Raw genomic sequence first — 26,976 nt, 5'->3', positions numbered from 1 at the left:
AACCCTACTAGTAGGAGGCTGTACTAAAACCATAGATATGTAAATGTAGGCTATGTCCCAATTATCTATCCTTCTTCCCAAACGGTGTTCACTTCACTGATTTTAAAGGAAATTACTGATATATAGTGGGATTTCCTACAAGTCCTTGTCATGCCTCCACCAATCCAATGATTTTAGATTTGTGGTAAATAGTGAATGAGGGCACAATTCGGGGAAAATGCACTATTATGGGGAAGCACCAGTAGATTCCATTGTCTGTTTCTTGTTGTGAATAACGGAAGTATTACATACAAAAATCGTGACCGTGCACAATGGTATTTATTTTAATTTTTATTTTATTTAACTAGCAAGTCAGTTAAGAACAAATTATTATTTACAATGGCGGCCTATCTCGGCCAAACACTAACGACGCTGGTCCAACTGTGCGCCATCCTATGGTATGCAGGACCCACAAGTACAAATCAAATACACCTGTGTAATTCACCCAGACTGGACCCTGGATGTGGATTCCCTCGAACGTCCACTACCAACGGAAGCTCTACCACTTCTTCCCTGGAAGATAATGCACTTAAATCAATCCCCATATGTTTACTTAATTGGTTCCTGATTACACTTAATTACAGATTACAGTATTCAGTTTATCGCCACAATTAGTGGTTCGGAGTAATCCACAAAAACGTTTCATAATCAGAGACAGACATTACTAGTGATGAGTTCATACGGGCTTAAAACATTGACTGGCAAGTAATACCTCTCATGCAGTGTTTATTTCACATCTTTAAGGCAGAACAGAAACAGTTGGAAAACCCCTGATTAATTTAAAAGCACAGGGTCTATAAAAGTGAATTCCTTTACATCCCTATTCAACATGGACCAAAAGAAGAGTGGAACTGCACAAGGGCTGACTGAGAGCGTGGAATATTTATGTAGTGAGGTCACCTAGTAACATGCAGCTTCGTCTCTTCGATCTCACTGCCTCTCTATGCCGCTTGGAAATGAAACATCTGCACATTCCTCCCCCATCCCCCCCGACACACACACATCAACAAAAAAAAGACTACACTCAAATGCTGAAGTGTTCATTACACCTTTATTACGCCTAGTGGTTAGAGCGTTGGACTAGTAACCGGAAGGTTGCAAGTTCAAATCCCCGAGCTGACAAGGTACACATCTGTTGTTCTGCCCCTGAACAGGCAGTTAACCCACTGTTCCTAGGCCGTCATTGAAAATAAGAATTTTTTCTTAACTGACTTGCCTAGTTAAATAAAGGTAATAAAAATAAAAAAGGCTTTTGAGATCATGTGTCCTCTTAATTTCTGTTGAGACTAACTAAGATGATATCCATGCTATCTTCTCCAAAATAACAACACAATATTTTTAGAAAAACTTTGTAACATATTTCTTATGTGAACTTAAGGTTTTGAATAGGTTTCATAGGTGGTCTGCAAGAAGCAGTGTTTAGTGTGCAGCAGGACTGTTCTACACTAGTCCAGTTTCAAGACCCTCTGACCATTCTTATGCATTTCTTCTACTTTTCTATACTCAGTTTTCTATAATGTAGCAAGACATAACACTAAAGGAGACATTAACGTCTATAATTGTATTCACATGAGCTATATAATAGCTACGTTAGTTTGAACAGTGGCTGCAGAACATAATACATCCTTGAAATTGGACTCATGATCTGTGCAGGGTTTCTGTGAGTTTGTCACTTGTACATGTATTAAATGAGAGGTTTCTTTGCAGAGCCATTTGAAAATATATGTCCTGTATCTTCAAGTAGCATGAAATAAAGAAACAAGTGTTGACATCACTGTGGTGTCCCTCAAGCTGGGTCTTATTCATACACCAAGAAAGAAAAACTGTAAATGCTCGGGGAATACACCCCTTCCAGTATATCGGATCTACATTCAAATAAACATATATACAATGTTCATTAAGACAATGGTTTCTGATTTAAATGTAAAAAATGCTTCAAATAAAAACACAAATCTGAATGTGAAAGTCCCTGAGTAAACTGCCAAACTCTCCAATGTAGAAAAGTGAGTTAACACTGATTTCAAGTATTCTGCTTGAATGCAGATGGAGATAAATTACCTATCTTTGTGAGGTTTGAAAAAATATAACCAAATAAATAGATTTTAGAATATATAGATTACCCAAAAGGCTAGAAGATATGATTGGGGTGAAAGAGCCCAAAATGTAATCATCCAATATGGGACATTGGCAAAGCTTCTAGGTGCCACTTTGGACAAAACATTTATGATTTGAAGATACATTTTCACTTTTTTTGTTTTCCCTGTTGCCATCTTGTGGCTAAATCTATTCACTGCAAGCATGAAACAGCATAATCACAAGCAGAGACGTAATTTTACTGCTACATACACAAACATACGTGCAAAGAACCCTGATTTTTCTCAAGCGCAATCTTTCAAGGATTTCTTAACATTTTGTTTTCCAGTTTGATTAAAACCGAGTGTGACTTCCGTTTCTCCTTTCACTTCCTCCTCCTTCCTCCCCCTCTCACCCCTCACTTCCCTCAACCTCTCTCAGTGAGAGAGATGGGGAGGGAGAGAGATGGGGAGGGAGAGAGAGAAAGAGAGAGAGATGGGGAGGGAGAGAGATGGGGAGGGAGAGAGAGATGAGGAGGGAGACATATTGGGAGGGAGAGAGAGATGGGGAGGAAGAGAAAGATGGGGAGGGAGAGAGAGAAAGAGAGAGAGATGGGGAGGGAGAGAGATGGGGAGGGAGAGAGAGATGAGGAGGGAGACATATTGGGAGGGAGAGAGAGATGGGGAGGAAGAGAAAGATGGGGAGGGAGAGAGAGAAAGAGAGAGAGATGGGGAGGGAGAGAGATGGGGAGGGAGAGAGAGATGAGGAGGGAGACATATTGGGAGGGAGAGAGAGATGGGGAGGAAGAGAAAGATGGGGAGGGAGAGAGAGAAAGAGAGCGGGAGAGAGAGAGAGAGAGAGAGAGAGAGAGAGAGAGAGAGAGAGCGAGAGAGAGAGAGAGAGAGAGAGAGAGAGAGAGAGATGAGGATGGGAGGGAGAGAGATGAGGAGGGAGAGAGAGAAAGAGAGAGAGATGGGGAGGGAAAGAGAGAGAGATGGGGAGGGAGAGAGATGGGGAGGGAGAGAGATGGGGAGGGAGAGAGAGAAAGAGAGAGATGGGGAGGGAGAGAGATGGGGAGGGAGAGAGATGAGGAGGGAGACATATTGGGAGGGAGAGAGAGATGGGGAGGAAGAGAAAGATGGGGAGGGAGAGAGAGAGAGAGAGCGGGAGAGAGAGAGAGAGAGAGAGAGAGAGAGAGAGAGAGAGAGAGAGAGAGAGAGAGAGAGAGAGAGAGAGAGAGAGAGAGAGATGGGGAGGGAGAGAGAGATGGGGAGGGAGAGAGATGGGGAGGGAGAGAGAGAAAGAGAGAGAGATGGGGAGGGAGAGAGATGGGGAGGGAGAGAGAGATGAGGAGGGAGACATATTGGGAGGGAGAGAGATGGGGAGGAAGAGAAAGATGGGGAGGGAGAGAGAGAAAGAGAGCGGGAGAGAGAGAGAGAGAGAGAGAGAGAGAGAGAGAGAGAGAGAGAGAGAGAGAGAGAGAGAGAGAGAGAGAGAGAGAGAGAGAGAGAGAGAGAGAGAGAGATGGGGAGGGAGAGAGAGATGAGGAGGGAGAGAGAGAAAGAGAGAGAGATGGGGAGGGAAAGAGAGAGAGATGGGGAGGGAGAGAGAGATGGGGAGGGAGAGAGAGATGGGGAGGGAGAGAGATGGGGAGGGAGGACTGGATGGATAGCAGAATGCATGGATTGATAAAAGGATGGATGGATTGATAGGATAGAATAATGGATGGATTGATAGAAGGATAGAAGAATGGATGGATGGATAAAAGGATGGATGGATAAAAGGATGGATGAATGGATGGCATTGAATGAACGAACAAACAATGGAAAACATGTCTGTTTAACATTGTATTAGATGTACAACTATTGTGTATTCTGTGCCCACCTCTCCTGGCTCTCTCTGGCACTTTCCTCTTAAAAGGAGGATCTATGTCCTCCCTAGTCTCCTCGTCAGCCATGGAGTCTTCTGAGAGATTGGCTGAGGCACACACAACTACTGGGCCTGCCGTGGAGCCAGACTCCACTTCCTTGATACTGGTGTATGTGGGTAGAGGGACGGCCTCATCAAATGACATGGGCTCAGGGGCTTTACAGAGGATACCAGCATACCCTTCCTCCAAACCACCTCCAGGACCAACAATATCACTGCTGAAGGAGAGGAGAGGCATATGTCAGGTGACGAGAGACCGAGAGCACAAAAGAGAGAGATGGCGAGAGAGAGAGATAACGTACATTCATATGGTAGATAAATTCAGTGGTGGAAATAGTACTCAATTGTCATACTTGAGTAAAAGTAAAGGAAATGACTCAAGTAAAAGTGAAAATCACCCAGTAAAATACTACTTGAGTATTTGGTTTTAAATATACTTTAATATCAAAAGTAAATGTAATTGCAAAAATGTACTTAAGTTTCAAAAGTAAAAGTATGAATAATTTCAAATTCCTTATATTAAGCAAACCAGATGGCACAATTGTTCATGTTTTTTAAATTTACGGATAGCCAGGGGCACACTGATATCTCCATTGATTGGTGGAGATATCAAGCTGTGAGTGGAGGAGAGGAGGACAGGGAGGAAGGTTAAAGGATGGAAAATCATGCATGATAAAATTGATAATAAACTAATAAAAATACATACAGAGGGAAGATTGTGGTGCATTTCAAAGTTTAAGATAACTAAAACAGCTTTGTGAAGAGCATGTCAGAGAGTGAATGAATGGGTAAACCAGTGGGGGTATTGCAGATTTGTCATTATGGGGTAGATTGATGAGGGGAAAAAACGATTTCATCCATTTTAGAATACGGCTGTAACGCAACAAAATGTGGAAAAAGTCAAGGGGTCTAAATACTTTTCCAATCAGTGTAAATTAACCCCAAAAATAGCTAAAAATACATAGGTGAATCCATTATGAGAAGATTTACATCCCCAGGAATGTAGACTCTGTCACCCCTTTCACACCATTGAGACAATCTATATCGCACTGTGCTGGAGTTGATCCCGCCCTGTGCAACTGGGTACTGGACTTCCTGACGGGCCGCCCCCAGGTGGTGAGGGTAGGCAACAACATCTCCTCCCCGCTGATCCTCAACACGGGGGCCCCACAAGGGTGCGTTCTGAGCCCTCTCCTGTACTCCCTGTTCACCCACGACTGCGTGGCCACGCACGCCTCCAACTCAATCATCAAGTTTGCGGACGACACAACAGTGGTAGGCTTGATTACCAACAACGACGAGACGGCCTACAGGGAGGAGGTGAGGGCCCTCGGAGTGTGGTGTCAGGAAAATAACCTCACACTCAACGTCAACAAAACTAAGGAGATGATTGTGGACTTCAGGAAACAGCAGAGGGAACACCCCCCTATCCACATCGATGGAACAGTAGTGGAGAGGGTAGCTAGTTTTAAGTTCCTCGGCATACACATCACAGACAAACTGAATTGGTCCACTCACACTGACAGCGTCGTGAAGAAGGCGCAGCAGCGCCTATTCAACCTCAGGAGGCTGAAGAAATTCGGCTTGTCACCAAAAGCACTCACAAACTTCTACAGATGCACAATCGAGAGCGTCCTGGCGGGCTGTATCACCGCCTGGTACGGCAACTGCTCCGCCCTCAACCGTAAGGCTCTCCAGAGTGTAGTGAGGACTGCACAACGCATCACCGGGGGCAAACTACCTGCCCTCCAGGACACCTACACCACCCGTTGTTACAGGAAGGCCATAAAGATCATCAAGGACATCAACCACCCGAACCACTGCCTGTTCACCCCGCTATCATCCAGATGGCGAGGTCAGTACAGGTGGATCAAAGCTGGGACCGAGAGACTGAAAACAGCTTCTATCTCAAGGCCATCAGACTGTTAAACAGCCACCACTAACATTGAGTGGCTGCTGCCAACACACTGTCATTGACACTGACCCAACTCCAGCCATTTTAATAATGGGAATTGATGGGAAATGATGTAAATATATCACTAGCCACTTTAAACAATGCTACCTTATATAATGTTACTTACCCTACATTATTCATCTCATATGCATATGTATATACTGTACTCTACATCATCGACTGCATCCTTATGTAACACATGTATCACTAGCCACTTTAACTATGCCACTTTGTTTACTTTGTCTACACACTCATCTCATATGTATATACTGTACTCGATACCATCTACTGTATGCTGCTCTGTACCATCACTCATTCATATATCCTTATGTACATGTTCCTTATCCCCTTACACTGTGTATAAGACAGTAGTTTTGGAATTGTTAGTTAGATTACTTGTTGGTTATCACTGCATTGTCGGAACTAGAAGCACAAGCATTTCGCTACACTCGCATTAACATCTGCTAACCATGTGTATGTGACAAATAAAATTTGATTTGATTTTGATTTGAATATTCACCTTGCCCTTTCTAGTACAGTTCCAGCGCTGTACATGTCGACTCAGCAGTATGAAAATGGTATGTGTGTCACCACTCTCACCTCCTCCATGGTCTCCTCAACCTCTGTGGCGACGAGTTGTGGTGAGCGAAGGCTTATAGGAACCAACGCTGACACCTGGTTCTCCTCCCAGACACTTGTGGGATTGTGGTGGTCCTCCTGGGCCTGTGCCTCCTCTTTCTGTTCTCTTCCTCCCTCCTCATCATCATCTTCAGACTGAGATGCCCTCAGGGTTATCAGCTTGGGTTTCCGGGCCGCTGATTGGACCTTCCTACCTGGCAGGGCGGGGCCAGGTTTGATTTTGGCCCTTCTGGTTGGTGGTTTGGGTTTCAGCTTGGTAGATCCTCGACTTCGGCGACGTCATCTACAAAATTGCTTCCAACACTCTACTCAGCAAACTGGATGCAGTTTATCACAGTGCCATCCGTTTTGTCACTAAAGCACCTTATACTACCCACCACTGCGACTTGTATGCTCTAGTCGGCTGGCCCTCGCTACATATTCGTCGCCAGACCCACTGGCTTCAGGTCATCTACAAGGCCATGCTAGGCAAAGCTCCGCCTTATCTCAGCTCACTGGTCACGATGGCAACACCCATCCGTAGCACGCGCTCCAGCAGGTGTATCTCATTGATCATCCCTAAAGCCAACACATCATTCGGCCGCCTTTCGTTCCAGTACTCTGCTGCCTGTGACTGGAACGAATTGCAAAAATCGCTGAAGTTGGAGACTTTTATCTCCCTCACCAACTTCAAACATCAGCTAGCTGAGCAGCTAACCGATCGCTGCAGCTGTACATAATCTATTGGTAAATAGCACACCCATTTTCACCTACCTCATCCCCACAGTTTTTATTTATTTACTTTTCTGCTCTTTTGCACACCAATATCTCTACCTGTACATGATCATCTGATCATTTATCACTCCAGTGTTAATCTGGAATATTGTAATTATTCGCCTACCTCCTCATGCCTTTTGCACACATTGTATATAGACTCCCCTTTTTTCTCTGTGTTATTGACTTGTTAATTGTTTACTCCATGTGTAACTCTGTGTTGTCTGTTCACACTGCTATGCTTTATCGTGGCCAGGTCGCAGTTGCAAATGAGAACCTGTTCTCAACTAGCCTATCTGGTTAAATAAAGGTGAAATAAAAAATAAATAAAAAAATGAGGAGGAAGTGGAGGGGGATCCGTTTGAGGCAGGAGCAGGGGCAGAGTCAGAGGGCAAGTCCCCCTCCTCATTTGCAGGGTAATTCAGGAGCTGTGTCTTTTGGGGTATTCTACCATACCTGAAATACACAAACAAACACTTGTGTATATATATATATATATATATATATATATATATATATATATATATATATATATATGTGCACAGTTGGAAGTTCACATACACCTTAGTCAAATAGATTTAAACTCCGTTTTTCACAATTCCTGACATCGAAACATAGTAAAAATTCCCTGTCTTAGGTCAGTTGAGATCACCACTTCATTTTAAGAATGTGAAATGTCAGAATAATAGTAGAGAAAATTATTTATTTCAGCTTTTATTTCTTTCATCATATTCCCAGAGGGTCAGAAGTTTACATACACTCAACTAGTATTTGGTAGCATTGCCTTTAAATTGTTTAAATTGGGTCAAACGTTTCAGGTAGCTTTCTACAAGCTTCCCACAAGAAGTTGGGTGAATTTTGGCCCATTCCTCCAGACAGAGCTTGTGTAACTGAGTCAGGTTTATCGGCCTCCTTGCTCGCATGTGCTTTTTCAGATTGTCTATATGATTGAGGTCAGGGCTTTGTGATGGCCACGCCAATACCTTGACTTTGTTGTCCTAAAGCCATTTTGCCACAACTTTGGAAGTATGCTTGGGGTCATTGTCCATTTGGAAGACCCATTTGCGACAAAGCTTTAACTGATGTCTTGACATGTTGCTTCAATATACCATTTTCATACACATAACGGGGCTGCAGGGTATCTTAGTGGTTAGAGCGTTGGACTAGTAACCGGAAGGTTGCAAGTTCAAATCCCCAAGCTGACAAGGTACAAATCTGTCGTTCTGCCTCTGAACAGGCAGTTAACCCACTGTTCCTAGGCCGTCATTGAAAATAAGATTTTGTTCTTAACTGACTTGCCTAGTTAAATAAAGGTATATAAAAAAAATGATGCCATCTATTTTGTGAAGTGCACCAGTCCCTCCTGCAGCAATTCACCCCAACAACATGATGCTGCCATCCCCGTGCTTCACGGTTGGGATGGTGTTCTTCGGCTTGCAAGCCTCCCCCTTTTTCCTCCAAAAATAACGATGATCATTATGGGCAAACAGTTCTATTTTTGTTTCATCAAACCAGAGGACATTTCTTCAAAAAGTATGATCTTTGTCCCCATGTGCAGTTGCAAACCATAGTCTGGCTTTTTTATGGTGGTTTTGGAGCAGTGGCTTCTTCCTTGCTGAGCGGCCTTTTATGTCGATATAGGACTCGTTTTACTGTGGATATAGATACTTTTGTACCTGTTTCCTCATTGATTTGACCTTTCGCACCAAAGTACTTTCATCTCTAGGAGACAGAACGCATCTCCTTCCTGAGCGGTATGACGGCTACGTGGTCCCATGGTGTTTATACTTGCGTACTATTGTTTGTACAGATGAACGTGGTACCTTCAGGCAATTGGTAAATTGCTTCCAAGGATGAACCAGACTTGTGGAGGTCTACAATTCTTTTTCTGAGGTCTTGGCTGATTTCTTTAGATTTTCCCATGATGTCAAGCAAACAGGCAATTATGTTAATTTGCCCATCAGAAGCTTCTAAAGCCATGCCATCATTTTCTGGAATTTTCCAGGCTGTTTTAAGGCACAGTCAACTTAGTGTATGTAAACTTCTGACCCACTGGAAATGTGATATAGTGAATTATACGTGAAATAATCTGTCTGTAAACAATTGTTGGAATGACTTGTGTCATGCACACAGTAGATGTCCTAACAGACTTTCCAAAACTCTAGTTTGTTAACAAGAAATTTGTGGAGTGGTTGAAAACGAGTTTTAGTGACTCCAACTTAAGTGTATGTAAACTTCTGACTTCAACTGTACCTACCTGGTGGATTTGATGAGTTTATCGTTGGCTTCTTCCTCCTCTTCCTCAGATGAAGAAACATCATCAGTTTTCTCCTTCTTCTTTTGACTGACTTTCAAGGAAGCAGCTTTATCAACCTGAAAGTGAGTTAAAGTAGAGGTTGGACAGTACTATCTGAGTTGATAGAGCGTTACAAATGTTTTAAATGAATAAGGAAAATAAACAATTGTGTGTGAGCTGCAATGTCAAAATTGGCTATATTGCTAAATTTCATTAAAACAAAAATGAGCTTTATGGTCTCAGGGGGTGCGTCACCTGAGTGGGTTGATTCACTGTTGTGGTCATCCTGTCTGGGTTGCCCCCCCCCCCCCCCCCCCCTTGGGCTGTGCCGTGGCGGAGATCTTTGTGGGCTATACTCAGCCTTGTCTCAGGATGGTAAGTTGGTGGTTGAAGATATCCCTCTAGTGGTGTGGGGGCTGTGCTTTGGCAAAGTGGGTGGGGTTATATCCTTCCTGTTTGGCCCTGTCCGGGGGTGTCCTCGGATGGGGCCACAGTGTCTCCTGTCCCCTCCTGTCTCAGCCTCCAGTATTTATGCTGCAGTAGTTTGTGTCGGGGGGCTAGGGTCAGTTTGTTATATCTGGAGTACTTCTCCTGTCCTATTCGGTGTCCTGTGTGAATCTAAGTGTGCGTTCTCTAATTCTCTCCTTCTTTCTTTCTCTCTCTCTCGGATGACCTGAGCCCTAGGACCATGCCCCAGGACTACCTGACATGATGACTCCTTGCTGTCCCCAGTCCACCTGGCCATGCTGCTGCTCCAGTTTTAACTGACCTGAGCCCTAGGACCATGCCCCAGGACTATCTGACATGATGACTCCTTGCTGTCCCCAGTCCACCTGGCCATGCTGCTGCTCCAGTTTCAACTGTTCTGCCTTACTATTATTTGACCATGCTGGTCATTTATGAACATTTGAACATCTTGGCCATGTTCTGTTATAATCTCCACCCGGCACAGCCAGAAGAGGATGGGCCACCCCACATATGCTCTCTCTAATTCTCTCTTTCTCTCTTTCGGAGGACCTGAGCCCCAGGACCGTGCCCCAGGACTACCTGACATGATGACTCCTTGCTGTCCCCGGTCCACCTGACTGTGCTGCTGCTCCAGTTTCAACTGTTCTGCCTTGTTATTATTCGACCATGCTGGTCATTTATGAACATTTGAACATCTTGGCCATGTTCTGTTATAATCTCCACCCGGCACAACCAGAAGAGGACTGGCCACCTCACATAGCCTGGTTCCTCTCTAGGTTTCTGCCTAGGTTTTGGCCTTTCTAGGGAGTTTTTTCTAGCCACCGTGCTTCTACACCTGCATTGCTTGCTGTTTGGGGTTTTAGGCTGGGTTTCTGTACAGCACTTTGAGATATCAGCTGATGTACGAAGGGCTATATAAATACATTTGATTTGATTTGTTGGTCTTAATTTAAGGTTAGGGTTAGGCATTAGTGTTAGCAGTGTGGTTAAGGTTAGGTTTAAAATCAGATTTTATGACTGTGGCAGTTAGTGACGACTCTGCAGAGCTGCCTCCACGATATAGACTGACCAGGTGAATCCAGGTGAAGCCTATGATCCCTTATTGATGTCACTGTTAAATCCACTTCAATCAGTGTAGATGAAGGGGAGAAGACATGTTAAAACCTCTTAAAGATCCCGTAGGATCGGTGTCCCTACACCGGGACGGTTGTTGGATCGGTGTCCCTATACCGGGACGGTTGTTGGATCGGTGTTCCTATACCGGGACGGTTGTTAGATCGGTGTCCCTATACCGGGACGGTTGTTAGATCGGTGTTCCTATACCGGGAAGGTTGTTAGATCGGTGTTCCTATACCGGGACGGTTGTTAGATCGGTGTTCCTATACCGGGACGGTTGTTAGATCGGTGTCCCTATACCGGGACGGTTGTTAGATCGGTGTCCCTATACCGGGACGGTTGTTAGATCGGTGTTCCTATACCGGGACGGTTGTTAGATCGGTGTCCCTACACCGGGACGGTTGTTGGATCGGTGTCCCTATACCGGGACGGTTGTTGGATCGGTGTCCCTATACCGGGACGGTTGTTAGATCGGTGTTCCTATACCGGGACGGTTGTTAGATCGGTGTCCCTATACTGGGACGGTTGTTGGATCGGTGTCCCTATACCGGGGCGGTTGTTGCTAACGTGCGCTAATGTGACTAGAATGATGTTGTAAGTAACAGCAAACTTAAATTCTTGTTAATCTAACTGCATTGTCCAATTTACAGTAGCTATTATAGTGAAATGCCATGGTGTTGTTTGAGGAGAGTGCACAACAACAAAAAACTATCACGGCAACTGGTTTGATACATTCACCTCTGAAGGTAAGTCATGTACTTATATTCAGTAATCTTGCTCTGATTTATCATTCTGAGTGTCTGATAGTTTTGTTTGATAAAATCATTTGTTATATTCAAATGTAGGGACTGGGTTCTGCAGTTTGACCCAACTGCTGTCTCTGGCTCCACAACCACCCCGCCCGGCCATCTAGATGTGTTTTTTTCTGTAGGGAAGCTAATGATCCATCATGTATGACATTCCTGGGAGTGTGTAAACTTCATTTTTGTATGTTCTCTATAGTTATGTACTTGAAGATGTATAAATTGACCAATTCGGCACATTTGGCCAGACTTGATAGAAAATATTGTGCAGTATTGCACAACTTTGTACACACACTGCTGTCATCTGGTGGCCAAAATCTAAATAGCTCCTAAACTCCTATATGACATTATGGCCTTTCTCTTGCATTTCCAAATTATAGGAAAAAAATTGAAAGTGCACGTTTTTTGTTTGCATTATCTTTTAACAGATCTAATGTGTTATATTCTCCTACATTCATTTCACATTTCCATAAACTTCAAAGTGTTTCCTTTCAAATAGTATCAAGAATATGCATATCTCTGCTTCAGGACGTGAGCTACAGGCAGTTAGATTTGGGTATGTCATTTTAGGCGAAAATTTAAAAAAAGGGTCATATCTTTAAGAGGATATTATTAAAGAAGGATTTTAAGCCTTGAAACAATTGAGACATGGATTGTGTATGTGTGCGATTTAGAGGGTGAATGAGCAAGACAAAAGACTGAAGTGCCTTTGAATGGGGTATGGTAGAAGGTGCCAGGCGCACCGGTTATGGGTCAAGAACTGCAACACTGCCGGGTTTTTCACACTCAACAGTTTCCCGTGTGTATCAACAATGGTCCACCACCCAATGGACATCCAGCCAAATTGAAACAACTGTGGGAAGCATTGGAGTCAACATGGGCCAGCATCCCTGTGGAAAGCTGTCGACACCTTGTAGTCCAATCCCCTTATGAATTGAGGCTGTTCTGAGGGCTAAAGGGGTGCAACTCAATATTAGGAAGGTCTTCTTAATGTTTTGTACACTCAGTTTATATGTTTTATTGTCACATACACCCGATAGATGCAGGGAAATCAGTTGTTTTACAGGGTCAGCCATAGTAGTATGGAGCTCCTGGAGCATATTAGAGTTAAGTGTCTTGCTCAAGGGTTACTAGCCCAACGCTCTAACCGCTAAGCTATCTGCCGCCCTGAAATATGATATGACCACAGGAACATTTCTATCCACGATGATGTTGACAAGAATATAAGCTCTATTTTTTTTTAAATTAGGTTTCCCTCCCAACACAAAGACCAACCTGTTCCTTCTCCTTCTTCAGTGTTCTCCTCCACCACAGGTATGGGCCCATCTTTATCCTTATCTTTAGGCTTGGTCTTGGGATGCAGGCCTCTCTGGCCCCACTTCCTCCCCAGGTTTGGGAGGTCTCTGGGGTCGACCACGGGACAGCTGGACTGGTTTGATCTCCACATGACCCTTGTCTCCTTCCACTGGCCCTTCTGCTTGCTTTGAACTAATACAAAAATACATTATAGAGATATCTCAGCAAGTAACACGTGTTTTCTATCCTATAGTGAAATTGTTTCCAAACTGTACATGTTACCTTTCAGCAGGTGACTGGTCCTCAGGTACTTCACCTTCTGGTACTCCAGCCTCTTTGAGGAAGCAGAGGACACAACAATGTCAGTAAATAAGTCAAGATCCTAAGTTACTAGATATTGTGTATTTTAATTTAGTTATATGGCTACTGTGAAAAGCACTTCTGAAATCATGGTGGTTCTACTGCACCTTGATCACTTCTTATCAGGCTGCTGCTCTTCTTTTTCTTTCCATGCGTTGCTTTTTTAGGGGAGGACTCTCCTCCATCCTTCCTGTTGCGTTTTCTCTTGGGGGCGGTGGCGTTAGCGGCAGGTGTGGTCCCTACGTTAGGGACGTTCTCCTTCTCTCCCTCCACCTCGTCGCTGTCCATCTCCAGATTGGACCTCTCCTCCTCCACGTCACTCAGCTGATTCACTGCTTTCTTTTCTGATGGAGAGATATTGAGACCCATTCAGAACGTAAGGATGGCTAGTGAGTGAGGCTGAAGACATTACTACCCTCTTAATATGAACTATGACCAAGAAATCACATCACTTTCACCAGATAATATGGGTGAGAGATGCCATATGAGATGCAACACATAGCAAATAAACTCAGGCATTGACTTGTGGTGGAACTCCCATCACGACCAATACGAAGTAGACAAGGAAATGTATTTAGTTACCTTTTGGTTTTCTCTTATTTTCCTTTATAATTTTCTTCTCCGTGGGGGACTTGTTGTTTTTGTTACTCTTCGCCTCGATGCCCAAGATCTTCTCCAAGAGGCTAGTGAAGAACTCCAGATCCAGCCTACGCCTCTCCTCTGAACAGAGAAAATACCATAATGCGTTTGATTCCCCAATCCCATCTATAATGACTAAGTATAGTAATATGCTTCTGATAAAATAGTTTCCCAAAATGACTGAAGGCCTTGTCTATCCTCCAGCTGTTTGCTCTCTTCTCTTTCTTGAACTTGTTCTGAAAGATAAAAAACCAGGAGACCAAATTATAAACCTGCAGTAACACAACCATGCAGTCAGGAAAGCTAAGGCCAGCTTCTTCAGGCAGAAGTTTGCATCCTGTAGCTCCAACTCCAAAAAGTTCTGGGACACTGTGAAGTCCATGGAGAACAAGAGCACCTCCTCCCAGCTGCCCACTGCACTGAGGCTAGGTAACACTGTCTCCACCGATAAATCCATGATTATCGAAAACTTCAATAAGCACTTCTCAACGGCTGGCCATGCCTTCCGCCTGGCTACTCCAACCTCGGCCAACAGCTCCGCCCCCCCCCCGTAGCTCCTCACCCAAGCCTCTCCAGGTTCTCCTTTACCCAAATCCAGATAGCAGATGTTCTGAAAGAGCTGCAAAACCTGGACCCGTACAAATCAGCTGGGCTTGACAATCTGGACCCGCTATTTCTGAAACTATCTGCCGCCATTGTCGCAACCCCTATTACCAGCCTGTTCAACCTCTCTTTCATATCGTCTGAGATCCCCAAGGATTGGAAAGCTGCCGCAGTCATCCCCCTCTTCAAAGGGGGAGACACCCTGGACCCAAACTGTTACAGACCTATATCCATCCTGCCCTGCCTATCTAAGGTCTTCGAAAGCCAAGTCAACAAACAGGTCACTGACCATCTCGAATCCCACCGTACCTTCTCCGCTGTGCAATCTGGTTTCCGAGCCGGTCACGGGTGCACCTCAGCCACACTCAAGGTACTAAATGATATCATAACCGCCATCGATAAAAGACAGTACTGTGCAGCCGTCTTCATCGACCTCGCCAAGGCTTTCGACTCTGTCAATCACCCTATTCTTATCGGCAGACTCAACAGCCTCGGTTTTTCGGATGACTGCCTTGCCTGGTTCACCAATTACTTTGCAGACAGAGTTCAGTGTGTCAAATCGGAGGGCATGCTGTCCGGTCCTCTGGCAGTCTCTATGGGGGTGCCACAGGGTTCAATTCTCGGGCCGACTCTTTTCTCTGTATATATCAATGATGTTGCTCTTGCTGCGGGCGATTCCCTGATCCACCTCTACGCAGACGACACCATTCTATATACTTTCGGCCCGTCATTGGACACTGTGCTATCTAACCTCAAACAAGCTTCAATGCCATACAGCACTCCTTCCGTGGCCTCCAACTGCTCTTAAACGCGAGTAAAACCAAATGCATGCTTTTCAACCGATCGCTGCCTGCACCCGCATGCCCGACTAGCATCACCACCCTGGATGGTTCCGACCTTGAATATGTGGACATCTATAAGTACCTAGGTGTCTGGCTAGACTGCAAACCCTCCTTCCAGTCCCACATCAAACATCTCCAATCGAAAATCAAATCAAGAGTCGGCTTTCTATTCCGCAACAAAGCCTCCTTCACTCACGCTGCCAAGCTTACCCTAGTAAAACTGACTATCCTACCGATCCTCGACTTCGGCGATGTCATCTACAAAATGGCTTCCAACACTCTACTCAGCAAACTGGATGCAGTCTATCACAGTGCCATCCGTTTTGTCACTAAAGCACCTTATACCACCCACCACTGCGACTTGTATGCTCTAGTCGGCTGGCCCTCACTACATATTCGTCGCCAGACCCACTGGCTCCAGGTCATCTACAAGTCCATGCTAGGTAAAGCTCCGCCTTATCTCAGTTCACTGGTCACGATGACAACACCCATCCGTAGCACGCGCTCCAGCAGGTGTATCTCACTGATCATCCCTAAAGCCAACACATCATTTGGCCGCCTTTCGTTCCAGTACTCTGCTGCCTGTGACTGGAACGAATTGCAAAAATCGCTGAAGTTGGAGACTTTTATCTCCCTCACCAACTTCAAACATCAGCTATCCGAGCAGCTAACCTATCGCTGCAGCTGTACATAGTCTATAGGAAAATAGCCCACCCATTTTCACCTACCTCATTCCCATACTGTTTTTACACTGTTTTTATTTATTTATTTTTCTGCTCTTTTGCACACCAATATCTCTACCTGTACATGATCATCTGATCATTTATCACTCCAGTGTTAATCTGCAATATTGTAATTATTCGCCTACCTCCTCATGCCTTTTGCACACATTGTATATAGACTGCCCATTTTTTCTACTGTGTTATTGACTTGTTAATTGTTTATTCCATGTGTAACTCTGTGTTGTCTGTTCACACTGCTATGCTTTATCTTGGCCAGGTCGCAGTTGCAAATGAGAACTTGTTCTCAACTAGCCTACCTGGTTAAATAAAGGTGTTCTCAACTAGCCTACCTGGTTAAATAAAGGTGTTCTCAACTAGCCTACCTGGTTAAATAAAGGTGTTCTCAACTAGCCTACCTGGTTAAATAAAGGTGTTCTCAACTAGCCTACCTGGTTAAATAAAGGTGTTCTCAACTAGCCTACCTGGTTAAATAAAGGTGAAAAAAAAGAAGAAAAAAAAAGAAAAAAATGCCTAGTACAGTTTTAAAGTGATACAGCCCAACCTACAGTATTTGATGAGTAAAGCAAATATCTTAATATCAGTGATTTGTTATGAGGCTAATAATTTAGAATATTCTATTGTATACAGGAAATATTGAGACTATCATAGTGTATACAGGTAATATATACCTTGATCTCAATGCGACCGCGGTGAGGAAACAGCTGTCCAATCATAGAGAAGTCTGTTCCTACCATATTGATAGCCAGGAAGAACAAGTCTGTCTCTGATGAAACACACACCTTTGGTTTAAGTAAGACTTTTGGTTTCAATGTGCAGAAACAAATACAGATTGCCTGGTTGTGCATGATGTGGGAGTACACATCAGATACCAAGTGGTTGTCATACTGTACCTTTGTTGCACCAGGGTTTGACGTGTGTCCCTTTCCTAAAGCTAGAGTAGGTGGTTGTGGAGCCATGCTCAAAGATCGGGTCTCCATCATCAGCTGTATTTGGCCCTTTCTGCCTCAGGACCTCTATCGTCAAACTGGAGGACACACCCACACCAAGTCAGGTAACATGGCTCACACTGAGTCATGATAACGGGCAAGTGGCTATTGAAGTCAAAAGGAACCATAGAAAGCTTCTTTAAACACTGACCTCTACTCATCGATGATCAGAGACCCGTCCTCTGCCACCCTCACTCGCGGCAAAATCGCCCCATCGTCAGCGTCATCATCATCCTCATCTTCATCCCTCTGGCTTGCTGTCTCAGCCGGGGCCTCTGGCATTGGGGGCCTCGCAGGGGACCTGTGGGGGACAGAGATGGTTGTTTAAGTTGGGTTAAACAGCATAGCACACCTCTTTATATTGTGTGATCTATTCCACTTCCATTGTAATCTGCCTACTTCTCTTGGGTGGGTGAGCAGCAGAACAGTCTGGTTCTCCCTCTGTTCCTCTTCCAGATAGGACCTGGTAGGAACACACAACACAGGGGTTTTAGGGCTCAGAAAAACTCTCTTAACACAGATTATACTGTATAGGACCCACACGGAAGGTAGCCTATATATAACCTTACGTCACGGGGTAGGTATCAGGCAGGTAGTATAGAAGATCGCTCATGGTCATTTTAGAGGGATCCAGCTTATATTCACTCAAACACACCTTGGCTTTCCTCAGTTTCTGCACATTGAAAACATTACACGGTTATATACAGTGGAGCAATAAAGAGATATCTTTAAAATGGAAACATTATATGATTATTATTATCTTGACAGATTACTTTGCTGCCATCTAGCATCTGGAAATAGTGACAGCAACCACTAATTTAACTGAGAATCTCTAGGCTACTAAACTCAGCAAAAAAAGAAACGTCCCTTTTTCAAGACCCTGTCTGTCAAAGATCATTTGTAAAAATCCAAATGACTTCACAGATATTCATTGTAAAGTGTTTAAACACTGTTTCCCCATGCTTGTTCAAGAAACCAAAACAATTAATGAACAAACACATGTGGAATGGTTTTTAAGACACTAACAGCTTACAGACGGTAGGCAATTAAGGTCACAACTTGGGACACTAAAGAGGCCTTTCTACAGACTCTGAAAAACACCAAAAGAAAGATGCCCAGGGTCCCTGCTCATCTGCGTGAACATGCCTTAGGCATGCTGCAAGGAGGCATGAGGACTGCAGATGTGGCCAGGGCAATAAATTGCAATGGCCATACTGTGAGAAGCCTAAAACAGCACTACAGGGAGACAGGACGGACATCTGATCGTCCTCGCAGTGGCAGACCAAGTTTAACCACACCTGCAGAGGATCGGTCCATCAGAACAACACACCTGCGGGACAGTAACAGGATGGCAACAACTGCCCGAGTTACACCAGGAACACACAATCCCTCCATCAGTGCTCAGACTGTCCTCAATAGGCTGAGAAGAGGCTGGAATGAGGGCTTGTAGGCCTATTGTAAGGCATGTCCTCACCGGCAACAACATCGCCTATGGGCACAAACCCACCGTTGCTGGACCAGACAGGACTGGCAAAAAGACACCTTATCGATAGCAACAGCTCATGGTCCTCCTGGAATCAGACATTTTCTTGACTCAATATAGGAACATAGTCAGAGAAATGCTGATGAATGTCTTGCTCGACCTGTGTATGCAACTGGTTCACCTCTGATGCTCACAGGCTCTTTCCCCTGTTGTCTCTAAATCCCGCCGCCTCAGAGCGCAACTGGTCCTTGTTTGGGAACACACACCAAAGCACCAACAGGCTGACGAATACAAGAGTTGAAAAATTGTTTGCCATCCGGGCAAATATGAGGATTCTTGAGCCTGACAACGAGCCATCCTCAACAAGGTTGGAGTCAAGAGGTGGACATTGAGGAGGTCCAGGGAGAAGACATGGAAGCCTGAGAGGAAGACAACCAAAGCTTTAGTTTCTAGACTATCATTTTACAGATGTATGTTGAAAATGTTTTTGGGAGATGCGATGGATCATTGGGGATCATTCAATATTCCCTTTCTTTTGTTGTTCAGAGAAATCATCCCATGTGAAGAGTCAACTCATTTAATTAAAGATCAATTTGTGACTAAATTGTTTTGTTTTTTCTATTGGAGGGTTTAATCATTCGCAATTATGTCCACTTATGATAAGGTAAAAGGTTTATGTTTCTGTCTCCATATGATATGGTAAATTTAGCCAATGCAAGAAACATCTACATTTAAATGGTAGTAATATTAATTTGCATATATTTCCATTAATTCCCACAGAAAGTTTCCATCTCTGAATATTATTAAAATGTGCAACCCTATCCACACCCTTACCCTTTTAAGGTATCTGTGACCAACTGATGCATGGCTGTATTCCCATTCATGCATCAGCAGACACTCAATTAGCCCATGTCAGCAACATTTGTTTTAGATTGGTAAATTAGTCTAGCAGACCCATGAGCCACTGCAGCCCCTCATGATGAGTTCTGTTTTTTTGTGGCCCCCACCTCCATGGAAATTGCCTACCCCTAATATAGACATAGTACAGTTGAAGTCGGAAGTTTCCATACACCTTAGCCAACTACATTTAAACTCAGTTTTTCATAATCACTGACATTTAATCCTAGTAAAAAGTCTGTTTTAGGTCAGTTAGGATCACCACTTTAATTTTAAGAATGTGAAATTTCAGAATAATAGTAGAGAGAGTGATTTATTTCAGCTTTTATTTATTTCATCACATTCCCAGATGGTCAGAAGTTTACATGCTACCAAATACTAATTGAGTGTATTGCCTTTAAATTGTTTAACTTGGGTCAAACGTTTCAGGTAGCCTTCCACAAGCTTCCCACAAGAAGTTGGGTGAATTTTGGCCCATTCCTCCTGACAGAGCTGATGTAACTGAGTCAGGTTAGTAGGCCTCCTTGATCGCACACGCCTTTTCAGTTCTGCCCACACATTTTCTACAGGATTAAGGTCAGGGCTTTGTGATGGCCACTTCAATACCTTGACTTTGTTGTCCTTAAGCCATTTTTCCACAACATTGGAAGTATGCTTGGGGTCATTGTCCATTTGGAAGACACATTTGCGACCAAGCTTTAACTTCCTGACTGATGTCTTGATGTCGCTTCAATATATCCACATAATTTTCCTGCCTCGTGATGCCATCTATTTTGTGAAGTGCACCTGTTCCTCCTGCAGCAAAGCACGCCCACAACATGATGCTGCCACCCCTGTGCTTCAAGGTTGGGATGATGTTCTTCGGCTTGCAAGCCTCCCCCTTTTTCCTCCAAACATAACAATGGTCATTATGGCCAAACAGTTCTATTTTTGTTTCATCAGACCAGAGGACATTTCTCCAAAAAGTATGATCTTTGTCCCCATGTGCAGTTGCAAACCATAGCTTGGATTTTTTTATGCCGGTTTTGGAGCAGTGGCTTCTTCCTTGCTGAGCGGCCTTTCAGGTTATGTCGATATAGGACTTGTTTTACTGTGGATATAGATACTTTTGTACCTGTTTCCGCCAGCATCTTCGCAAGGTCCTTTGCTGTTGTTCTGAGATTGATTTGGATTTTTCGCACCAAAGTGCATTCATCTCTAGGAGACAGAACGCATCTCCCTCCTGAGCGGTATGATGGCTGCGTGGTCCCATGGTGTTTATACTTGCATACTATTGTTTGTAGAGATGAACGTGGTACCTTTAGGCATCAATTAGCCTATCAGAAGCTTCTAAAGCCATGACATGATTTTCTGGAATTTCCCAAGCTGTTTAAAGGCACAGTCAACTTAGTGTATGTAAACTTCTGACCCACTGGAATTGTGATGCAGTGAATTATAAGTGAAATAATCTGTCTGTAAACAATTGTTGTAAAAGTTACTATCATGCACAAAGTAGATGTCCTAACCGACTTGCCAAAACTATAGTTTGTTAACAAGAAATCTGTGGCGTGGTTGAAAAACAAGTTTTAATGACTCCAACCTAAGTGTATGTAAACTTCCGACTTCAACTGTATGTGTTGTAGGTACACTAAGTGCTTCACTTAACCTATCAATTTGCAATAATAATCTTACACTCTCTGCAGAGTCTGTGCTATCAAACATGCATCATGTGTTCGCTTAACAAGATTACTTTATCAATCCTTAATCTCTGAACTAAAGAAAATCAGTGAGACTGAAACCAATCTCACCTTTTCCTTTTTCATCTCCTGTCTCAGCAGTTCTCTGAGCTTCCGGGCCTTGGCCAGCCTCTGCAGGTCCGTTGGGTCATTCAGGAACCTGCTAAGCCTGGACTTTCTTGGTGCCAACCCGGTGAGCCCAACAGACACAGACCTGGCTACCAGAGTCTTAGCTCTCTCAGATACTGAGATGCCCTCTTCGTGTTAAAGGGAGGATGATGGGACATTCTCTGATGGAGTGGATGGAGCTTTAGTGGCTGGTGTTTTTTTCAACAAATCTAATTGGATGCTGCCTTTGTCTTGTTTGGTGAGCTGTGAGGATGTTTCCTCCTTGTCTGCTGCCTGCAGGGTCTGGTGTGACGGGGATGAGTAATCCACTGCCTGCTTCCCCGGTGGGGGGGTTGTTGTCTCAGGGGCTGGGGAAGATGGGAACAGGGGGCTGGGTTTGGGGTGTACTTTGGCCTGCCTACTACCTCCAGAGGGCCTCCGCCTTGGGCATCTCATGCCCTGTGGGGGTCCAGCATCTGTCTCGCTGGGGGGCCGCCCGGCGTTTGGCAAAGTTTGGCATGAAAGAGAACCTCTTCCTCCTTTGAATACTGTCTGAGGGGGTGCCACTGGAAGCCTCACCATTTGGGTCTTTATCATCACTATACCAAAAGACAAAAGGATCAGAAACAATGCTGACAATCAAGGAATACGTGAGCAGCCACGCAGTCAGTGGATGGTTGTTGGGAAAGAGGCAAGTTACTCATGTGTATAACCCATGTTACCTTGAACAGTTCTCAATTCTACAACAATTATACATCCTATGAGAGGTTAATAACATCCAGAACCAGTTCTGACTGCTGGCCAGCAGCAACTAATCATTGACAAATGTTGCTGTAAAAGGGACTATAATACATTTGATTTAATGACAGACTCTTTCTCACTCTCTGGGTGTGGTGGACTATGTGGAGGTTTCTGGCACTGCAGTAGGGGTGGTGTCCACCTCCTGGCCCCCTGCCTGGGAAGGAGCCTCGGTGGCCTGGGATAATGGAGGAGTGTCTTGGGAGGAGGCTAGGGCTGCTGGGCCTCTGCCCGCCGGCCTGACGTTGGGCCGAATACTGATACTGGATCTGCGGACCATTCTGTCCTACTGCAGAGAGAGACTGTGACACAAATGATGACATGATTGGGTTGGTAAATACATGCACCAGAAAACGTATAGTGAGATACAGACATCTGATAAAGTAATTGCATTATCTTGCCAGCTAGCTAGCATTTGTTATAACAGAATAGTAAGAGCATTATTATTAACGTAAACTCGCCCCATCGAGTACAAATGTGCGTAACCGCGACATTCAAACGAGGCTACAAAGAAAACTAATGGGACTCTAGCGACTGTATAATCAGTTTTTTTTTATTCAAGCCTTGATCGACATGGTAATGGCTCTACAGTATTGGAGCAAAGTTGAAAAAACGGACACTCCGTTACATCGTGGCGTGTCATGTCGTAACGTACAGCACGCATAAAGCAACTATTTCTGTCTTACAATCTCTCTCTACCAGGTGTAGCACTTCTCTCATCGTTTAAAAACAAGAAATGGACAGTAACGGGGGTAAGGGGGATACCTCGTCATTTTTTTGCGTCATCATTGCATGTGATCATCATTCTCAAAGCCTGTATTACTTCTAAAATCACTTTAGCACCGCCCTAAAAACCTGATTCAAATTTGACACAAACCTTCAAATAGATATCTAATGACACATTATATAAACTCTTTATAGTGTTCTATTTATATTTTAGAGGCGATAAGTTGATAAATTGGACAGATCGAGTGAAAAAAAAGCAATGTCTCCACACATCTCTCACTATCACGCATTAGTTTTGCTTCCCCACCTGCAATTTTTTACAATTGCCTGCTTGAATTATGCAGAAACGGGCAGCGTTTAGGTCATGTCATTTATTTTGTTTGAAAGGGGAGAAATTGTGCTTTACAATGGTATTGACATTACAGTTGATCTGGAAGTATTACGTTTTTGGGGGCGCTAAAATAAGGGCAATTGTACGGACCAAGGCGATGTACGAGTTTACGTGAGTTTACGTTAACATGCTATGAATTCTACGCCTAGGAAAGCGAATGTAGCAATCTAGCTAATACTAACTTCCTCTTCTCCAAATACATATAATGGTCAAATCAAATACAAACCTCGTGATTAAATTCATTTTTTCGAGATATATTCCATATGTTTGACGTTTTATTCCATGTTTAGCGCTCATGAACACACTACCCCGCCATGATGTTTTCGGTGACGTCGAAAGTAATTCGTGATGGGGATTATGGGAATAGTAGTTTTGTAACAACATAGATTGACTAAATGTCACAGACTTTCTAAACCGAGAGGCGCAACATCGTGAGACTTCTGGGAACGCTTGCGAAACAGACCAAACAGACCATTCTTCTTCGTTGGGTTAACCGGCGGTAGGCATCAAATGTTAATCAAATCAACTCAAATGTTATTTATCACATGTGCCGTACACAACAGGTGTAGACCTCCCGAGTGGTGCATTGGTCTAAAGCACTGTATCTCAGTGCTAGAGGCGTCACTACAGACACACTGGTTCGAGTCCAGGCTGTATCACAACCAGCCGTGATTGGGAATCCCATAGGGCAGCGCACAATTGGCCCTGCGTCTTCCGGGTTATGCTGTCATTGTAAATAACACATTTTTCTTAACTGATTTGCCTGGTTAAATAAAATGAAAATAAAGACAATGAAATGCTTACTTTACAAGCCCTTAACCAACAATGCAGTTTTAGGAAATTAGAGATAAGAAAATATTTACTAAATTAACTTTACTTTTTTAAAAGTAATATAATAACATAACAATAATGACGCTACAAGGGTTACCGAGTAGATGTAATTTGTCGAGGTAATATTTAGTCGAGGTCATTTGTACATGTAGGTAGGGGTAAAGCGACTATGCAGGTAGGCGTAAAGCGACTAAACAGTGAGTAGCCACTCAGTTTTTTATTTTACCTTTATTTAACCAGGTAGACCAGTTGAGAACAAGTTCTCATTTACAACTGCGACCTGGCCAAGACAAAGCAGATCAGTGTGATAAAAATAACAGAGTTACACATGGGATAAACAAAAGTACAGTCAACAACACAATAGAAAAATCTGTTTACGTTGTGTGCAAATGAGGTAAGGAGGTAAAGTCAATAAATAGGCCATAGTGGAGAAGTAATTACAATTTAGAAATTAACACCGGAGTGATAGATGTGCAGATGAGGATGTGCAAATAGAAATACTGGTCTGCAAAAGAGCAGAAAAACAAATATGGGGATGAGGTAGGTAGTTGGTTGGATGGGCTGTATACAGATGGTCTCGCAGCGATCAATAAGCTTTGTAAGTTCGAATCCCCGAGCTGACAAGGTACAAATCTGTCGTCCTGCCCCTGAACAAGGCCACTATTACCCACTATTTCTAGGCCGTCATTGAAAATAAGAATGTGTTCTTAACTGGCTTGCCTAGTAAAATAAAGGAAAAGTTAAAAGCTGCTCTGAAAGCTGATGCTTAAAGTTAGAGGGAGATACAGTTGAAGTCAGAGGTTTACATACACCTTTGTCAAATACATTTAAACTCAGTTTGTCACAATCCCTGACATTTAATCCTTTTATTTCTTTCATCACATTCCCAGGTGGTCAGAAGTTTACATACACTCAATTAGTATTTGGTAGCATTGCCTTTAAATCGTTTAACTTGGGTCAAACGTTTCGAGTAGCAAGCTTCCAGCAATAAGTTGGGTGAATTTTGGTCAATTCCTTCTGACAGAGCTGGTGTAACTGAATCAGGTTGGTAGGCCTCCATTGCTCGCACACACTATTTCAGTTCTGCCCACAAATGTTCTATAGGATTGAGGTCAGGGCTTTGTGATGGCCACTCCAATACCTTGACTTTTTCATTAAGCCATTTTGCCACAATAGTGGAAGTATGCTTGGGGTCATTGTCCATTTGGAAGACACATTTGCAACCAAGCTTTAACTTCCTGACTGATGTATTGAGATGTTGCTTCAATATATCCACAAAATTTTCCTGCCTCGTGATGCCATCTATTTTGTGAAGTGCACCAGTCCCTCCTGCAGCAAAGCACCCCCACCCCTGTTCTTCACAGTTGGGATGGTATTCTTCGGCTTGCAAGCTTCCCCTTTTTCCTCCAAACATGACGATGTTCATTATGGCCAAACAGTTCTATTTTGGTTTCATCAGACCAGACCATTTATGGCAGTTTTGGAGCAGTGGCTTCTTCCTTGCTGAGCAGCCTTTCAGGTTGTTGATATAGGACTCGATTTTGGATTTCAATACTTTTGTACCCGTTTCCTCCAGCATCTTCTCAAGGTCCTTCGCTGTTCTACGATTGATTTGCACTTTTCGCACCAAAGTACATTAATCTAGGAGACACAATGATTCTCCTTCCTGCGCGGTATGACAACTGCGTGGTCCCACGCAGGTGTTTATACTTGATCAGGCATTTGGAAATTGCACCCAAGGATGAACCAGACTTGTGGTCTACAATTTTTTTCCCCTGAATTCTTGGCTGATTTCTTTGGATTTTCCCATGATGTCAAGCACAGAGGCACTGAGTTAAGGTAGGGCTTGAAATACATCCACAGGTACACCTCCAATTGACCCAAATGTCAATTAGCCTATCAGAAGCTTCTAAAGCAAATACATAATTTTCTGGAATTTTCCAAGCTGTTTAAAGGCAGTCAACTTAGTGCATGCAAACTTCTGACCCACTGGAATTGTGATACAGTGAATGTCTAAACAATTGTTGGAAAAATTACTTGTCATTCCAAAACTATAGTTTAACAAGAAATGTGGGGAGTGGTTGAAAATTGTTTTAATGACCACAACCTAAGTGTATTTAAACTTCTGACTTCAACTGTACATTTACTCAGTGTATGTGCATATGAGCAATGTCCTATATTAATGAACATAAATGTGTTCATGTCGTTTACAGGATGTAAATGTACAAAACTGCAATTGGAAGAGACCAAGGCATCTTATTTTTAAGTACATTGGATTCATTTTATTACATGATTGTAAAGTAGGTTTATCAAAGTCAAATTCACCCCAGTTAATCTTTATCAGAAGTACTGAACTACAACACAAAAGAACTGTGATTATAAATACATGTATTACCAATTAACATTGTTTTTCTGGCATTTTTATTTATATAACCCAGTCTAAAACACAATTTATAGGGAGACACCCAAAAGACGACACTTGAAGGAA

At 43.5% G+C, this 26,976-nt stretch overlaps 1 protein-coding gene and 1 long non-coding RNA gene across 2 annotated transcripts; both read right to left on the bottom strand.

Annotated features, from left to right (window-relative positions):
- Window positions 1-3,745: 3,745 nt before the first annotated feature.
- LOC123999942 lies at window positions 3,746-7,021 on the bottom strand. Its single transcript, XR_006832517.1, has 2 exons — window positions 6,596-7,021; window positions 3,746-4,259 (listed from the first exon to the last, which is right to left on the bottom strand). It is a non-coding gene; the product is annotated as an uncharacterized LOC123999942 (long non-coding RNA).
- Window positions 7,022-14,308: 7,287 nt separating this feature from the next.
- Window positions 14,309-24,019, bottom strand: LOC123999848 (transcription factor TFIIIB component B'' homolog). The gene is given in 12 exon segments (XM_046305859.1): window positions 14,309-14,601; window positions 17,222-17,316; window positions 17,444-17,577; window positions 17,691-17,840; window positions 17,939-18,002; window positions 18,058-18,065; window positions 18,109-18,212; window positions 18,870-18,926; window positions 21,707-21,899; window positions 22,168-22,341; window positions 22,642-22,842; window positions 23,884-24,019. Coding segments are annotated over 11 exon segments (1,326 nt in total). The 5' UTR covers window positions 22,821-22,842; window positions 23,884-24,019; the 3' UTR covers window positions 14,309-14,433.
- Between the last annotated feature and the right edge of the window lie 2,957 nt (window positions 24,020-26,976).

The sequence above is a fragment of the Oncorhynchus gorbuscha genome, linkage group LG16 (assembly GCF_021184085.1).
Source record: "Oncorhynchus gorbuscha isolate QuinsamMale2020 ecotype Even-year linkage group LG16, OgorEven_v1.0, whole genome shotgun sequence".
NCBI classification, from domain to species: domain Eukaryota; kingdom Metazoa; phylum Chordata; class Actinopteri; order Salmoniformes; family Salmonidae; genus Oncorhynchus; species Oncorhynchus gorbuscha.
The sequence above is the reverse complement of the archived record's forward strand: the minus strand, read 5'-3'. Positions and strand labels throughout refer to the sequence as shown.